Below are 17,139 nucleotides of genomic sequence, written 5' to 3'. Positions count from 1 at the left end.
TACTTGCCAAATTTCAAGAAAGCATATTACCAAATTCTTATTATTTGTTTATAGCATTTTCTTCTTGTGAATTAGCTTGAAAAGAAAAAAAAATAACTCTATAGTTTTTACGTTGAATCTTATGAATTATTTTCGTTTGAAGATTATTTCAGTTCGGTTTTGTAGCTAATGATAGCTAAGATGACGCATTGTAACATCTCATATTTGAAATTCGGACTACGATTTGAAATTTAAATTTATGACATGATCCCATCATCTACTCGACATAGATCCGTGAGTAGATAATGTAAACATAAACAACCAAATAGCAACTTTCTTTTTCCAAACATGATAATTTTTCTTTTTTCCAATTATAACAATGAAATAAAACATAGATTATTAATTATAGAATCGACTCTATCACAACCTAAGCATAACAAAATTAGCTACGACACATCGACCAAGAAATCAAAGTTTGAATATTTCACCTCCAAATACCCAAATATTATGTTGAACCAAAACAAAAACTACCGTAGATAGCTATGATAAATATCGAGTTATTCGACATACTCAACAGAGATAGATAGAGATTCGAACTTCTGATTCGATCATCCATTTGTTGAACCATCAATCTATCAATCTGTATAAAGAAATCAAAATTGATAATACAAAATAGATAGAATCACAAGAAATCATGTAGCCAAACAAGAACACTACAAGAACATTGGCAGTCAAGTTACAGAATTCCATATGTTTAGGGTATGCAGAAGAAAACAGCAGCAGAGCACAAAGAGGGACCTCCTTTTTTATTTATGAATAAATAAATAAAAACAAAAATAAGCTTCACAACTTGGTTTTCTAAGACTAAAGAAGTATGTAGTAGTAAGCCACCATTCAAATCTACACAGCTTTTTCCACATTCATTACTCTAAAACCTTAAAGTGTCCCTCCCACCAAATTTTCCCATCCTCATGATTTCTCCTCCAAAAAGTCAAAAAAGATACCCAACCCTCTTCCCTATTGCAGTATTTTGTAAAAGCTACACCTTGCAGGCTAAATATGAAGATCGAAAAGTCTATAGCGCCTGCGGGTTTACCTTCGAAATGATGACCAGAAAATTCTCCGTAGGTTCGAGAAGCAATGCGGAGCTGAGAAACGGGTTGATGAAGTTCAGATTTTCATTCATATCAAGCACCCCAAGATGAAGCAACATTCCCAGTTTCATCAGCAAAAGAATCACCTACATAAATGTTAACAGGACAAAGAAATGAAACTCAATGAGGGGTTGGCCACAGTGATGCATTCCAGATTTTCCTTTTTCTCTTGCAAGAACCCGTTCGATAATGTGCGTATTTTGGTATTCTTCTAACCCGTCTCATAATGCATTAATCTCAATTAAATCACTTTTGAAACACTATTGTTAAAATCGTTAAATAAATGCACAGCTTGAAAGGCTAGATACATGAAATAAACTCATCCATCATTAAAATCCAACCTACCCATCAACAAATCCATTTCTTCCAAACCGTACATTCACATGTTCAAATATGTAAATAAAACAATAATTTGATGGGCCATAAAAGCGTTATTCAGAATTTTCATGAAGAAGAGGAACATCATACACTATAGAAGGGCAATACACACCTATTGCATGCATTCAACTGCTTTGAACCACTCTGTAATTGAGAACCAAATCCTCTGGCTTCTTCCAGATGTAATTCCTAACTGTGGCTAAGCTCATATCAGGAGACAAAACCTGAAATTTAACCCAAAAAAAGTGAATGAGCTGCTAAATACAACACCAATAAATACCAGAAGGCGTGTGTATGGAATTTAATGCCTGAACTCTGGAAGATTGAAACAAACCAGAAGCCTATAATTATTGGCTGTATGTTTTTGTCCATGATCAGTAGTTGAGCGTTACAAACTGAGCAAAAAAAGCTCAAACCCCCCCATACAATCTCAGCTTTTCCACTTTGTAAGATCTCAAAAAACATAAAGAATCTAATGCATTCCTTTGTCATCTTTGAGCAGTAGATAATAGACAATAGATACAAAGTTACTCAGATAAATGAAACAGAACAGATGAACTTCAGCACTACGGTCATTCAGAAAGGTGAGAATCAAAGGTAAAACTGATTAGGCTAGAAGCAAAATTTTATCCAGTTTTCACAAGAGACCCAAATTTAATCACTCCCCAGTTTTCTTTTGATTAAAACAAATGAGGAATATGGAGAAAAAAAAAATGAGGATGATTATGAAAGAAACTCAGCGCCATCTAGATCCAAATCTAGTTTCCAGAGTACTTTAACAGTGTAAAGGTCAAAAAATGGAAAACGAAACAAATATAAAAGTAATTAAATTGGATTTTTTTAATTTTTTAAAAAATTAATTTTGATTTACATTTGAACAGTATAGAGATATCTAGTACTACAACTCTTTTAAGTGCATAATTGCCTTTAACAAAAATTCTACATTGTTATTCTTCGACATGGATAAGACGATGTACTTTCATTTACCTGATTATTGCATAAGATTTCTATAGAGGGTTTAAGCTTTTGCCAAGGCTTTAAACCAGACCGAAATGATCCATCACCAACTGTCGAAGAGAGTCCAGGACCAAAAGGAACGTCCGGATTTACATTATCCAATGGCTTGTCAAGAACCATCTTCTCTATGACATAATTTACAACCTACATTAAAAGGAAAATGGGTTATATTAAAACCACATTCAATCAAACTGAAATCATAACAGGATTATCATATTCAAATTCTTCACCAGAAAAAAATTAAATTTAAGCAAAAAGTAGTCAAGTCCACCAGAAAACCAGAAATTACTCAGTAGATTCCCAGGTGATGGATGCAACTCTGTGTTGGTAATCCTGTAATAGATTTACGCAAAAAGACTAGGTCCTGATTTTTAAGTGATAAATTCTACAAAAAGAAGTTGCCACTTCTTGTAAATCACCCAGCACAACATAGTAAGAGGGTTGGGTTGGACACAAAATTTACCTTCTTCCCATGAATTATCCATCTCAATGTCCCAACAAAAACTCTATCTAACCTACGGATCTTTTGGTACCATATATCATATAAAATTTGTACCGGTTATTTATTTATTTATAAGAGACAATTTCATTGATATTTGAAGTTTACAAAAGGGACGTATCCATAGTGTTTACCAAAAACCTTCCCAATTTACAATGAGGAAGGTATGACAATAGGATGCAAAAATATTAGACAATTTACACCATGATATAGACCGGTAAACAACATTGTCGAAGAGTTTTGTATAACTATGTATTTTTTTGGTGAATACTCTTTCAGATTCCAAAAGAACGCCATGATGAAGTTTTTCCTTAGTTGAAGGGGTCGTATGGTAAGGTCATGTCCAATAAACTCTTTACCTCCCTAGAAAAAGTGAGATGCTATCCAAAGATATCTTGAGATCGTCTACCTGGGGTTCAACCTCAAAAATTATCTTTATAACTATGTAACTTAAAACCTCGTTTTGTGCCACCAATCAACAATCTCGTTATGTACCATCAATGAACAATCCCTAATGGAATTTTCTATCGAGATGGAGGTTTTTTTCTTTCTAGCTTTGTTCTCAAATTTTCTTATAATCGATGAAATGATGTTATTTTATTTTATTGAAGTCCTTTACCTTTGGGGATTGGTTGACAAAGAGGAAAGAGGAAACGACTTGAAAGAATATAAAACTAGATTATCTTGTTGACCTACCTTAACGTAATTCAGATTTTAAGTATAAAGGACGTAATTCAGATTTTAAGTATAAAGGAGGTTAAATATTGAAACAGTTTATTTTCTTGCAAACTAAGAAGGTGAAAAACTATTAGAATGTGCGTAGTTTTCATAAGGGCAGTGCTCTTGGACTTTTAGGCAAGTATAATTTGCTTATATGATAATTATGAAAGGAAACATAGAGCATGTTATTCTAAATAGCAAATACTCGTCCAAAGCCACAATGAAGCCTAAAAGTAACAAAATAGAAAACTGACCTTGTGCACTCTCAAAATACGAGGAGCGCTTAGTTTTCCTTGTGTTAGGATCTGAATGGATGAACCTTCACAAGGATGTAGATAAAAGCTACACCTGCATGGAGTATTTTGAGTTAACACGTGTGCAAGGAAACAACGTATGGATTTATATCAACTAACAAACACTAAATATTTCTTTACATCTTAACCCCTCTAACCTTATTAATAAGCTTGACACTGCATATGCCATGCTGGAAATACTAACATTTTTTTATCATAATAACCACGTAAGGGTGTGAGCCATTAGGGTCAACACCCCCTTCCACCAAAAGGTATAACACTGAAGGAAGACCTTGGTTCAATATAGCCAGAAACAATGCATTCTTCTTCAAATTCATAAAAATTCAAGGAAAATGTTAGTCAGGATTAAATTTAGGAGATAGAAATGGGTGGGTTCCTCTTCTTTGGAGGAACCATTCCCCGACCTATTCTTTATATCTTAGAGAAAAGATGACATGGAGGTAGTGTTGGAATGTGGATAGCAACAATTGGAAACTTGACTGTAGAAGGTGGAATATGGATAGAGGAAACCTTGCTTGGGTTGAGAGCAATGATTGATACTACTTAAGGCTGAGCGATGGAGCGGACAGAAGACTATGGTCCCTTTAGGTATAGGGGCTTTCTCAACAAGATCCACCTTTATAAAGGATAGAAACAAGCTACTAGTTCAAAACCACAATAATCAATTTGATATGAAAGTTTAATGTCCCAAAGAAGGTAATGCTCATGAAGTCTGAATCCTCATAAAAGATAGCGAAGGAAGCATGGAGATGGTAACCCTTCTCCTTCAGTATGCAGCTTGTGTTTTCAGGGGAGAAGAAAACTTGGAGCATATCTTCCTAAGGATACAAAATGGAAGTAGCGGTAACCCTTGGTTTCAAATGATAATAATTGACTAGGAATCTTCTATAATTTTATTGGGTTTGGTGTCCTCCAAGAACAGTGAAAAAAGGTTTAGCCAAACTGCTATCTGGGTGGTGGCTCAAAGAAAAAGACAGGATCCATGGGGCTACTAAAGGTTAGACCACACCGTCGGGAAGATTTGGAAAGAGAGAAACTCGAGAATCTTCTCTAGATAAGTTCTCTATCATAGATCCTTATTGTGCGTTCGTGGACGGCAGACGCCATCCACCTGGAGTGCCAACCATAAAGTTTTTTGTAATATTTCCTTTTTTGTAAGAATATTCTCATTGTTCTAATCAACCTACTTTAGAAGCCTTTTTTGAGTACTTCTCTCTCTTAGTCTTAGAGATTCCTCATCTCTAGGGCCTTTAGGCTGTTTCTTTTGACTTCTTTGATAAGAGAAGATCTTTATTTCTTATCAAAATAATAACAATAATAATATTATTTGACTACCCTGCATAAATTTTTTAAGAATGCACTATCTGTTTTATACTTATCAAATCATGCATTATAATCTGTTTAAAAAACACGAGAAAACTCTGAATTTTCAAGTCAATAATCAGGAAGGGGAGCATTGAATTTAGAAGTTTACTTGGTATTTTCTCTTGGAGGTAGACGGTTATTCAACACGCAATCCAAACACCACCATGGAAAGTCTTTCTCATCTTCTGTTCCATCCAAATCTGTAATCTTCCTTCTCCAAGGACCACCTTGTGAACCCTCAGTAATGATTGAAGGAGGAGAAACTGTTGAAAATTCAAATGGAGGATAGACCATGGAGTCATTTTCAGCATTGCCATCTGCTTCAAGCCTTGAATGGGAAAGACTTCTTGCACTAATATCCTTCCCAGAAAGAACTTCTCCATTAGCTGAAGCTTGTGATCCAAATCTTTGTTTTCTTTTGGCTAACCAATGAGCCATAAGTCCTTTAAGGGTCTCTCGTGCTAGATTAACCTGAAAATAAAAAAATAAAAAAATTCAGTACTCACCGATAATTGAATAATAAACTAGGGGAAGATGCAAAATGTCCAAGTATCAATTGACTAGTCCTTCCATCAATCATGATTCAACTTTAAGTCACCATTCATAGTCCAGCCCTTGGTTTGCTCTTTTTTTTATTATTATTATAATTTGTAGATTTATCACATGTTAGTGAAATATGTTATCTTTATTTAGTTGAGATTTCACTTATTTTCTAGTTTCCTTTTTTATATTTATTGTGTAATAAATCTTCTTGTAAACTTTTTTTTTTAAGAGAATAAGAAATTTTTTTTTCTCCCAAAAACCTCAGTTATTATTCCAAAAACAAGAAACAATATCATTCTATGACTATCATTGCTATATAAATATCAAATAGAGGGTTCCAAGGCCACCTTATCATCCTCTGGTTTTCCCGTAATATTAAGGTCTGCCGAATACATCTCTGCAGAAAAGCACTGTGGAGTGTCCAGATGAACTGACAAACTCCCAAGTCTCGTATCCACAGTAAACCATGCAGGAATGCTCACCTGGAGTCGAGTCAATTCAAAGTATGACTGTCTATCTAACAAAAATGTCTATCTAACAAAAATGGTAAAGACTGTGACATAAGTAATGTAGAAAAGATATCTTACCATCTCGAATAACTCTTCCTTTTTCTCTTCATATGAGACCTAAAATGTTTACATTAAAACCAAAAAAAAAATATGTTATCAAAATGAACATTTTACCAAGCACATCAATGTCAATTTGTTTCACGGAAGAATTTAATATCCTCCATGCGCCAATCAAGCTTTTTTTTTCCCCCTTTTCAATGACCATTGACCCTTTAAGCATTGGTTTGTATTATCAGCAATTTAATCAATTTTAGCAAATACAATTATGATGAATAAGAATGGCTAAGGCAACCTTTCCATAATCCTCAATTACGATGCCCCTGGTAACCTCCCATAGCTTCACAGAACCTGCAGCATCCTGTGATGGAAAATTCTCATACTTTTGAGGTACCATGCGTCATATAAATAGACGAGAAAAAAGGTATATGCTAGTAGAGGGTTCGCCATTTAAGTAATAGAACTACCTTTGTCAGGATATGCCTCCTATTATTTAAAATTTCGTGCTGCACAATTGCCGGAGCTCCAGAAATGGTGAAGGTTGGTTCTTTATATACAGGAACCTATAAAAAAAATTTCAGAAAATCATTTAGCTCATATTTTCCCAAATCCAGGAATCAGCAAAAAAACTCTAGTCTTGATCACCCCCCACAACACACGTACACATTCACAATGTAGGTTAGTGCAAAAGTGGTGGAAGACGTAAAAATTTTAAAGCAATAAACAAGTAGAAAAGTGAAGTTTCCAAAATCCAATAAAAAACTTGAACACTGATGAAACCTCTTTACACTGAATTTTATAAATATTAAATGCAAGCTTGCACACAAAAACAACAAAATTTAAAATTTAGTGGAAAGGTGGTGGAAGATCAGTACATATGCAACCTTTTCTTAACAACAAACAAGAAAAATTCATTGATACAAAGAGAAAATAGGCAAGAAAACCAGAAAAAGTACAAAAGTGCTGCCCAACGGACAACATAAAAGACAGGTTGTGTCTAAGAAAATAATATCCAAAGACCAAAGGAGAAATGAGTACATATGCAACTTAGTCAAGAGGAAAAATGAGATAGCAAAACTTTTAACAAATAAAACCGGGATAAACAACTAAATGAAGTACTCACTGGAGTAGATCCTTCCAAGGAAGCCCTTGCCCTAGAAAATGACAGATTTCCAGCTAAGAATGAACCACCCCTTTCAAAAACCTTCTGAGGGTTACGTCCTTCAGCAGGCCATCTACGGACAGAAGAATCTGTGGTCGCAACCCATATATTCTCATCATGTATTGCCAGTTGTTGAATGGGATATTCCCCTGTGCAAAGCAAAAGACTCTCTCTCGTCGACAAGTCTGTTATATACAGCTGAACATAAACAGAAATGGTTATTAAAGATAAAACTGAACATAAAAATCAAATCAAAATTGAAAATTATATAAATAATTTTTTAACAACAAAATAAGACTTACAGAGAGGTCTCTACCACCACTATAAACATAACTAAATGATGGTGTACTTGCTAGTGCCCAAACAGAATCAGTATGTACTGCATAGGAATGCACACAACGTTGTTGACCAAGATCCCACAGTCTGCAAGGAGAGAATTACCGACCTTCATATTATGAAGCTTGAAATAATTTAATTAGAGAAGGAAAGCATAACATTGGTGCAAGTTACATAAACATTACAGTAAGTAAAGTGGCAAGACTCGTCTACCTGATCATGGAATCAGAAGATCCTGATAGGCAGAACCTGCAGCCATGAAAATAGAATCTTATTATAATTCCTATAAATAATACTATGGACAAAGCAACGAGGGTGATATAAGTGCAAAAGATAGCTCTGAGAGGAGAGAGAGGGGAGCTTTCTAGCAGTTTGCTTAATAGAACTTTTTTTCAGAAGTCATCAGGTGACTAAATTTAGATTCCTATGCATTTAAAACCACTATTCAATAGAAACCTGTGACTTTAGAAAGAAAAACAATGTTCATTGTCAATACAAAGATATGTCGTCCATGAAACAAAGGAAATAAACATTGCCAAACGCGTATTCACTGATTTTTATACTGGAAAACATTAAAAAAATGAATTACAAAAAATAACATAAACTCAACTCCCTAAAACCCCAAAATGTAGAACAATGAGATGATCCACAGTTCGAAATTTCACTTTCCAATAGAGATATGAATAGTATGATGACTTGACACACATTCGAGAAATTTATTGAACCACTTTCAAGGTTTTTTTTTTTTTTTTAAGAGACAAATTTTCATTGAATAAATAAAGAGAACTAATGCTCAAAAATAGGCAGTGAAAAAAGAACACAAAAAGAACCATTACAAAAAACCAAAAAGAACATAATGCAGAAGAAAACTTCCACAACAATAAACACCAAACGAACCAAACAAAAAGAAACTAGTAAAGAGAGTGCTTGAAGGACCAAACTCAGCACAAAAGACCGCACTCTGAAAAACTAAATTAAAGACAACACTAGAGAACCAAAAGCCTTGAACAAAAAAATAGATCTAAGCCCAAACCAAAAAGAACAGCCACCATGGAGAAAAGCAGAAAACTAAGCCCCAAAACATCAAGCAAGAACCATTGAACCCAAACCACAGATGCAATGCAATCAAACTTCAACAAAGAATATTTTAGGAATCGAAGGAATTTCACGCATCTTGAGACCGTATGTTCAATGAGAGAATTGCTAGGCCTTGATGAAGAAAGAGAATGAGGATGCCAAATGATGACCAAAAGAATCTTCTACATCAGTATCATCAATAATAGTTTCCATATGCTTAAAAGTAGATTCCACACTACTCAAACTAACTAGGATTGATGGTAACTAAGGTTTTACGGTCATAATAACTAGGTTTTAGTAAAACACCAGAAGAAAAAAATTGTCCAAACAGATAAGAAAGACTCCATCTAACCAACCTGCCAGTCGAGTCCAACAGGAGAGCCCTAATATTATCGGTATGTCCTCTTAACTTCATGGTCTTTGAACCAGTTCTTGGATCCCAAACACGAACAACCTGGAGGAAGTGAGAAGGAACAACTAATTTCAACTAACTGACAGTAGATACCATTTTGCAGGTTGGGATAATTATATATGTCAACCAAACAACGGTTTGTAGGAGTTGGAATATACCTTTTCAGTTCCACCAGAGACAAGAAGTGTCCCACTGTCATTCATTGCTAATGCATAAACTGATTCCTTATGGCCTTTTGCAGCAATTGGAACATAGCCGTGAGACTGGTTTGGGTGTGTAGAAATGTTGTTACTAGAGCTGATAGTGCGTAAACTTGTAACTGGAAGTGGATTTCCAGAAGCAATGGTTCCATTTGAACACTCCTCATCTGTTGCATCTGACTTTGAATTTGGAGCGTATGCAGCCTCCAAATCCCATATGAAAACCTCCCCACCAAGACCACCAGATGCAACAACATTGCTCTATTTATGCATGATACTACGATAGGATCAGAAGACAACCCATATAAAATGAAATACTAATTCCAAACAACATAACAAAATCCAACAGACTCACTACATGCTTTCACATTCAGCAATCTTTTCATCAGGGCATACACCACAAGGTTTACACAAAGATTGGCAAAGAAATTACATTTTTTTCTGCTGCAGCAAGACAAGTCACATAGTCAGAATGCTGACGCAGAGTCTTAGTGCAACCTCCATCGGATAAGCAATTCCATGTCTAGCATAGGTCAAAGAACAGATCAAAATAATTCAATCAGACTATTAACAACATGACAGAAATGTGATGGAAAAGAAAATGAAGAATATCAAAAGCAAGAAACCTTCACAGTGCCATCTGAAGAACATGAAACAAGCCTATTGTTGCCTACAATGACCGCATCATTAACCTGAAAAGTAGAAAAGTGATGTTGATAAGTTAATCTTTTAGATGCAATGCCTTCTCTTATGTTCTTTCATTATTCACTTTTTAGCTTGTATTAATATTTTTACTGTATCACAAAAAGTTCTTCCTCGACGTGAAATAATACCTAGTCCTTTCCAAAATAAAAATCTAAGATGCTACATAGAAACCAAAAGAGACATGAAAACACTATGAATCCATAATATGACGATTATTAAGAACAGAAAATTCTATGGGAGAAAGGAAAAGGTAAAAAAAGAAGTACCCAGTCCACATGAGACTCAAAGGTAGCAGAGCAGGAGGCTACATCTTCAGACAGTGACCATCTTTTCAGCGTACCATCACGGCTCCCAGTATAAAGGTAATCACAGCCATCAATAGAAGACTTCGGCACAGCCAAGCAATTTATACCAGCAGAATGCTACATACATTGAAAGGTGAAAAAACTGTAAGTTTCAAGTGCACAATGCTTTTCTTTCTTTTCTTTTTTTTTTTCTTTTTTTTTTGTAAGAGATAATTTCATTGATAATTCAAATTTATGAAAGAGATGTAATATTCATAATGCTTACAAAAGACCTCCCCAATTTATAATGAGGGAGGTATAACTATAGGAAGTAAAAATATCAGGTATTTCCCAATTTACAATGACGATTGAAATTTGTCTCGTTTTCCAATAATAGTCTTCCTGAAGAAAAAAGATTTGTGGTTTTCTTTTAAAGGTAATCCTAGGTACATATTCGGTCATTCACCCTTTTTACAATCATATATGTTATCCAATTCTTCAATAATCTCAGTGCTAATATTGATGCCCATAATCTCTATTTTTTTGGAGATTGATTGGCCAGAAAATCCTTCAAAAGTTTTTACTGTCTTGATCACGTCAAATCAGAGAAGAAGATTGTGTCATCCGCGAACTGAAGGTGGTTGATGCTTAAGCCTTCGTTGCCAATCTGAAAACTTTTTATCTGCCCTTCGTATTATGCTTTTGTCAGTAGTCGACTGAGGCAATCCATTACATTATGAAAAAAAGGGGATAGTGGATCCCCTTGTTGAAGACCCCGTGTGACATAGATCTTCCCTCTCGGTCTTCCATTTCAATTAGATTTGTAGAGACTCTAAACTAAAGCAAATAGCATATCCAGAGGAAATTTGTACATTATTGACCATGAAAAGTTATCTAAGGTTTTCCCTACAAGAATATCTATCTTATAGCTCCAGTGCTTTATAAAGCACCTTGATGCATATGCATTGGCGCACCTTCCAGTGAAGCCCTAAGGTGAAAATCCCAGCTCCATTAATTTTAAAAAATAATAATAACTAATAATTTTAACTAAATGGAAATGCAAAACACCCCCCATTTAGGGTTTTTGATTCTTTATTAATTAAAAAGAAAATTACTAACCATAAACGCAAAAACCCTTGCTGTTAGGTTTTTTTTTTTTTTTTTTTCCTTTAGTAGTTAATAAATACAATTTACTGACCCTAAACACAAAAACACTTTTTCATATTTCAACCGTGCTAGACAGTGCGCTTCACAAAAATAAATAAACTGCACTTTTTGTTTCATCTCACGGTTCAGCTCCAGAAAGCTATTGCACTTTGAGCTTTAAAAAATACTTTGTAGCTCAACTTCATTACCAAATATTTTATTGTATGTTATATGGGAAAAGAATAAGAATAGAGATCTCTGAACCAACATAATCAGATACATGGCATGGTAGCTCTCTCATCAACTCCTTCCCAGATTAAAAGTAAATAAACAAATGCAAACTACTAGCCCATATGTAATAGTATACTTGAATACGAAACGTAACACAAAACTGGAAGCCTTCATGTGAAATAATTGAAGCATCGAACAAAAAGATTGCATTTCCCTGGGTTTTTAAATATACATGAAGGATTACATGAGAAATTCCAGCTAATTCATGAACTCATGTCAAGTGGAAGAGCTATGTTTATCATGTAGCATGAGAAAATAACATAGACCAAGGGTTGATGCTCCACATAAAAACAAATTTCATGTATATCTTCTTCAAATTTTGGTACTGTATATGTATACAAAAGCATAACATGTCAATAAATATATACGAGAGCTTCACAAATTAATGTCCAGTTAAAGTACATTGAATCCAATTTTCAAACAGAGAACCTTTTCATGAGGATGATAAAAGCGTGAAATCAATCAGTGTAACAAAAAGGAAATACAATTTCAATACACTAAAGTTACAATGACCAAAAACAAAAAAAAGGGAAAACAATACCTTACTATCATTGGCATCGCCCAAAACATATGTCAACCTCTTCTCCTTGCGGGGGCGAGAAGAATTGGATGTATTCCCCGCACTACCCACTCGGTGCATTGCAGAGCTCACTGGAAAAGCATAAACTAAAAGTTAACTGACAAGGTACCTTGGCAATCCAAACATGCAGCAAACCAAAACTTAAAATGTGCAATAGGTTAACATTTCTTCAGTTCTTTCTTTCTTTCTTTCTTTCTTTTAATGGATAACCACACTTCTATTGAGTAAACATGAAAGAATACAAAGGCATTCAAGAAAAGACTACGCCTCCAATATGCAACCATATACTTCGCCAACCACTATACTTATCATAACAAAATCATTACACGCATTAAAATGAAAAAACCCAATCACTTTCAGAAAACTAATCATGGATTGACGAAGAAACGTAGCAGGAGTTGTCTCAAAAGGGAAAACTTAATCTGAACTTATTTGAGCTTCAACACAAACTTGAAATGAGGAATCATAAATGAAAAGCCGAATTGATTTCCGTTGCCAAAGATTAAACGGCAGCGGGCATCTCTAATAGATTTCCAATAAACAGCCCGAAGAACTAACCAAGAACTAATTAAATTTTCAATACCATGCCCAAAGTTACACAGTAAATCATCAAAGACTAACCCAACCCCATTAGAGCTCTCAAACACCCAAAAAGACAAAGGGGAAAAATACTAAAATAGAAAAGAAAAAAAGCACAAAAATCCCACAAAATTGATCTTCGCAAAACACACCAATCAGATCATAGAAGTGAAATTTGAGGCCAACGACCAGCTAAAGTCAGACGAACTCCACAGCCCGAAATTCAGAAAACAAAAATCAGACCAAAAACAAATGTACGTATCGTATCGACGAACAACCACCAAGAAAAAAGAACAGAATCAGACTAAAAAGCACGAAAACTACGGCAGATGAAATGAAAGTGTAACCTTCAGAATTGAATTAGAAGCTGTATTCAACGATTCTGGGTTTCGTCCTTCTTGTTCCACTTCGGAAGTTGCAAAATAGTTTTAGAAAGAGAAAATCCCGTTGAGAGAGAGAGAGATGACTATGAACTGGGCTCTCTCTGTTTCGATTTTATTGTGGCCATTTCTTTGACTCGGTTTTCGGGATTGATCGAGGGTAAAATTGTTACACAAAACACAGATAAAACTGTGCAAAATCAACGCGCTCCATAATTGAGAGTTTCAGTACTCGCGATCCTAGCCCTAGACTGTTCGCATGGGGCTGGCCAGCACAAATCAACGGCATCCAATGTGAACCCAGCGAAATTACTAATTCACCCCTACATTTCAGAAACATTTATAATAATCTCTGTATTAATTTTTAGATAATATTCATAGCATTTAAAGCTTTCCTAAATAATTAGGATTTTTTTTTTTTTTGTTAATTTTTAATTTCCAAATTTAAATTTAATTGTTTAAAACATTGGTCGGAAGAAATAACAAAATATATAAACTAAATGTTTTAAAATATTGTATTATTTTCTAAATTAAATAATATTTAATAGTTTTAATAATTTGTTCATTTTTAGTTTTTTTTTTTATTTTGTGTTTAAAATGGTTCGGGTTCGGTAGATTTGTAACCCAACCCAACACTCTATTTTCAAATTGGGTTATCGGTTGTTCGAATATATATATTTTTTTTACTTTTATTTGTCTACGTAAATATGTTTTTAAATTAATAAATACATAAATTACTTAATAATTTAAATAAGAATATACTTAACTAGCTAATGACATGTTTTAAATTAATATTAACTAAAGATTAACATGAGTGATTAAAAATGAATATTAATACAAATTTAAATTCAAATGTAAAAATATAAATGTCAACTAAAATAGAGGCGTCGATGCGTATTGATGGTGGTGGCAACCATGGCGGCTTTTGAAATCTTGATGATGAATAAATTTAGCTTCGTTAAAATGAGTGTAAGGATAGAAAAGGACGATGACGAACAGAGTGGAGGCAATAAATATAATGAACTAGTCATAACCGACTTTGTCGGTATAGTCGACCGTCTTACAAAAGATGAAGACGCCATCAAAGCTAGTGATTAGGAACTCAAACCGACGCGAAAAGGCGGCGAAGGACGAACAAAGCCCATAAATATAATGAACTAGTCATAATCGACCGACTTACAAAAGATGAAGACGATACCAAATCTGGTGATTAAGAATTAGAACCAATGGAAAACCACGGTGTTGGAAGGAGAAAAGCCATAAATATATAATGAACTAGTCATAGTTGACCTTGTTGGTACAGTCAACCATCTTACAAAAGATGAAGACGCCACCAAACCTGGTGATTAAGAACTCGAACCGACAGGAAACCACGGAGTTGGACGGAGAAAAGCCCAATGAACTAGTCATAGTCGACCGTTTTACAAAAGATGAAGATGACACCAAAGCTGATGATTCAGAGCTCGATCTGACGAGAAAGAAAAAGAGCAACAAATCGGTAGCGAAGAAAAGTTTAACAAATATCACTTTCACTTTACGTATCGTCGTCAGTCTCACAATTTTAAAACACGTATATCCATATATTTTTAAAAGTAAAGTCAACCATGGAGAATGAATGAAAGGACAGTTTTAATTCCAATTCAAACAACCATTAGGAAAGTGGGTGACAACTAAAAAAGAGCCTATTAAATTCAAAATTATAATTTTATTTCAATTTTTTATTTTATTTAAAAAAAAATTCTTTAATAATATTTATGATGTTACCATAACTATTAACACAATTACAATAACATGTAGACTACATTTTTGGTAGGGACCTTTTTTTAGATATAAAGTTTATGCCCAAAATCAACCTAAAAATAATCATTTTGGAAAGTGCTTTTACTGTCGGTGTACCTCTTGATCGGTACGTATTTCACCGCTCATCCGAAAGTTCTTCCGAACCGAATGTAAAGGTCTCCCCTCATTTGGGCTCTCTACCAAGAACGGATACTAGAAACACGACCATAGTCCAAGATATTAAAAAAAATTCACTAATCTAAATAAATCAATCAACCCAACTCAATTTCGAACTGTTTCGGTTGTGTTCAAATAAATAAAAAATTTATGGGTTGAGTTAGTTAATAAGTTAGTGATGTTCGAAAATTTATTGTTAGTTTTTTTAAATATATAATTACGTATAATTATATTTTATGTATTATTTTATTTTTATCAAAAAAATTAAATAAATGAACGGAATTCGACCAACCAAATCTAAATATTTTTGTTGTTGGGTTAAAAAAATTTACGACCCAAACCATTGGGTTCGGTCTAAAATAAATTTTCAACCGAGCACATTTATTTTTAGAATCTTTTTATTTATTTTTCATTAATGATTTGAAAAACAATGGTAATGGGTTAGCATGCAATGTGATGTGACGTGGTTATGAATTTAGGGTGTGGGCAATATATTATTGGGTATATAGTCAAAAGGGCAACCAAAAGGACCACTTTGGAGGAATCCAAACAATCAAAGATGAGGGTATTTTGGGCATTCAAATTATGAGATCTTTTTTTTTTTTTTCATTGCCATATAAAATAAATTTTGACTTAATGAAGAACTTCGTTCACTCATCTATTTTTTATTTATTTATTTATTTTATTATTATTGACAAATTTTTCTCGATTCTTTTGGACGACGGTACACGGAATACTAACCCAATTTTGATGAAAAAAGGTAAATTGGTCTTCGGGAGGGAAGTTTATCTTCTTGATTCTTTTCGATCTGACGGTACACGAAATACTAATTTTGATAAAAAAAAAAAAAGAAGTAAATTTATTGCAATCGCTTCGTTCTGACATGAACGACCACTGATATTCGAGAGGGAATAGCAATTGCTTAACGCACAACTGGATAAGGTAATATTATTTGTTTGTTTCATCTATGGACCAACTCTTTCTCTTGACATACCACACGAAAGAAAAAAAAATTAAGAAGTAAAAAAAAATTATGTCGAGCTTGTTGGATGATGAAAGTCCCACATTAGTTAATTTAGGGAATGATCATGGGTTTATAATCAAGGAATTCTCTCGTCATTGTTACGAGACCTTTTGGGGAAGCCCAAAGCAAAGGCACGAGAGCTTATGCTCAAACTGGACAATATCATACCATTGTGGAGAGTCGTGTTCATCTAACATGGTATCAGAGTCATGCCTTAAATTTAGTCATACCAATAGATTGGTAAATCTTCAAATATCGAATAAAGGACTCCAAAAGAAGGAGTCAAGCCTCGATTAAGGTGAGGCGTACTTTGTTCGATGAGAGGCGTTGGATGATAAAAGTCTCACATCGGCTAATTTAGGAACAACGATACAAGGGGTAAATCGACATTTCAGCTATATCATGAAAACAATCGACGAACGCAAAAAAAAAAAAAAAAAAAAAAAAAAAAAAAAAAAAAAAAAAAAAAAAA

General features: G+C 34.1%; 1 protein-coding gene across 2 annotated transcripts; it reads right to left on the bottom strand.

Annotated features, from left to right (window-relative positions):
• Positions 1–429: 429 nt before the first annotated feature.
• LOC111450530 (WD repeat-containing protein 48-like) lies at positions 430–13,819 on the bottom strand. 2 transcript variants are annotated; one of them, XR_002711832.1, is made up of 20 exons: positions 13,655–13,819; positions 12,690–12,799; positions 10,694–10,849; positions 10,349–10,414; positions 10,156–10,245; positions 9,681–9,983; positions 9,467–9,564; positions 8,247–8,282; positions 8,000–8,120; positions 7,659–7,895; positions 7,003–7,098; positions 6,831–6,896; positions 6,557–6,595; positions 6,317–6,451; positions 5,536–5,897; positions 4,002–4,095; positions 2,499–2,672; positions 1,624–1,735; positions 1,076–1,219; positions 430–619 (listed from the first exon to the last, which is right to left on the bottom strand). XR_002711832.1 is itself a non-coding variant. In XM_023090718.1 (19 exons), exons 2-18 carry the CDS (start codon positions 12,786–12,788, stop codon positions 1,637–1,639), a joined length of 2,271 nt encoding a protein of 756 aa, XP_022946486.1. In that variant the 5' UTR covers positions 12,789–12,799; positions 13,655–13,819; the 3' UTR covers positions 761–1,219; positions 1,624–1,636. The 2 variants fall into 2 exon arrangements, 1 of the variants encoding a protein (XP_022946486.1); XM_023090718.1 differs by lacking the exon at positions 430–619 and having other exon boundaries at positions 761–1,219.
• Positions 13,820–17,139: the final 3,320 nt, after the last annotated feature.

The sequence above is a fragment of the Cucurbita moschata genome, unplaced genomic scaffold (genome assembly GCF_002738365.1).
Source record: "Cucurbita moschata cultivar Rifu unplaced genomic scaffold, Cmos_1.0 Cmo_Scf00012, whole genome shotgun sequence".
In the NCBI taxonomy this organism is placed as follows: Eukaryota; Viridiplantae; Streptophyta; class Magnoliopsida; order Cucurbitales; family Cucurbitaceae; genus Cucurbita; species Cucurbita moschata.
Note: the sequence above shows the minus strand (reverse complement) of the source record. Positions and strands in the feature narration are given on the sequence as shown.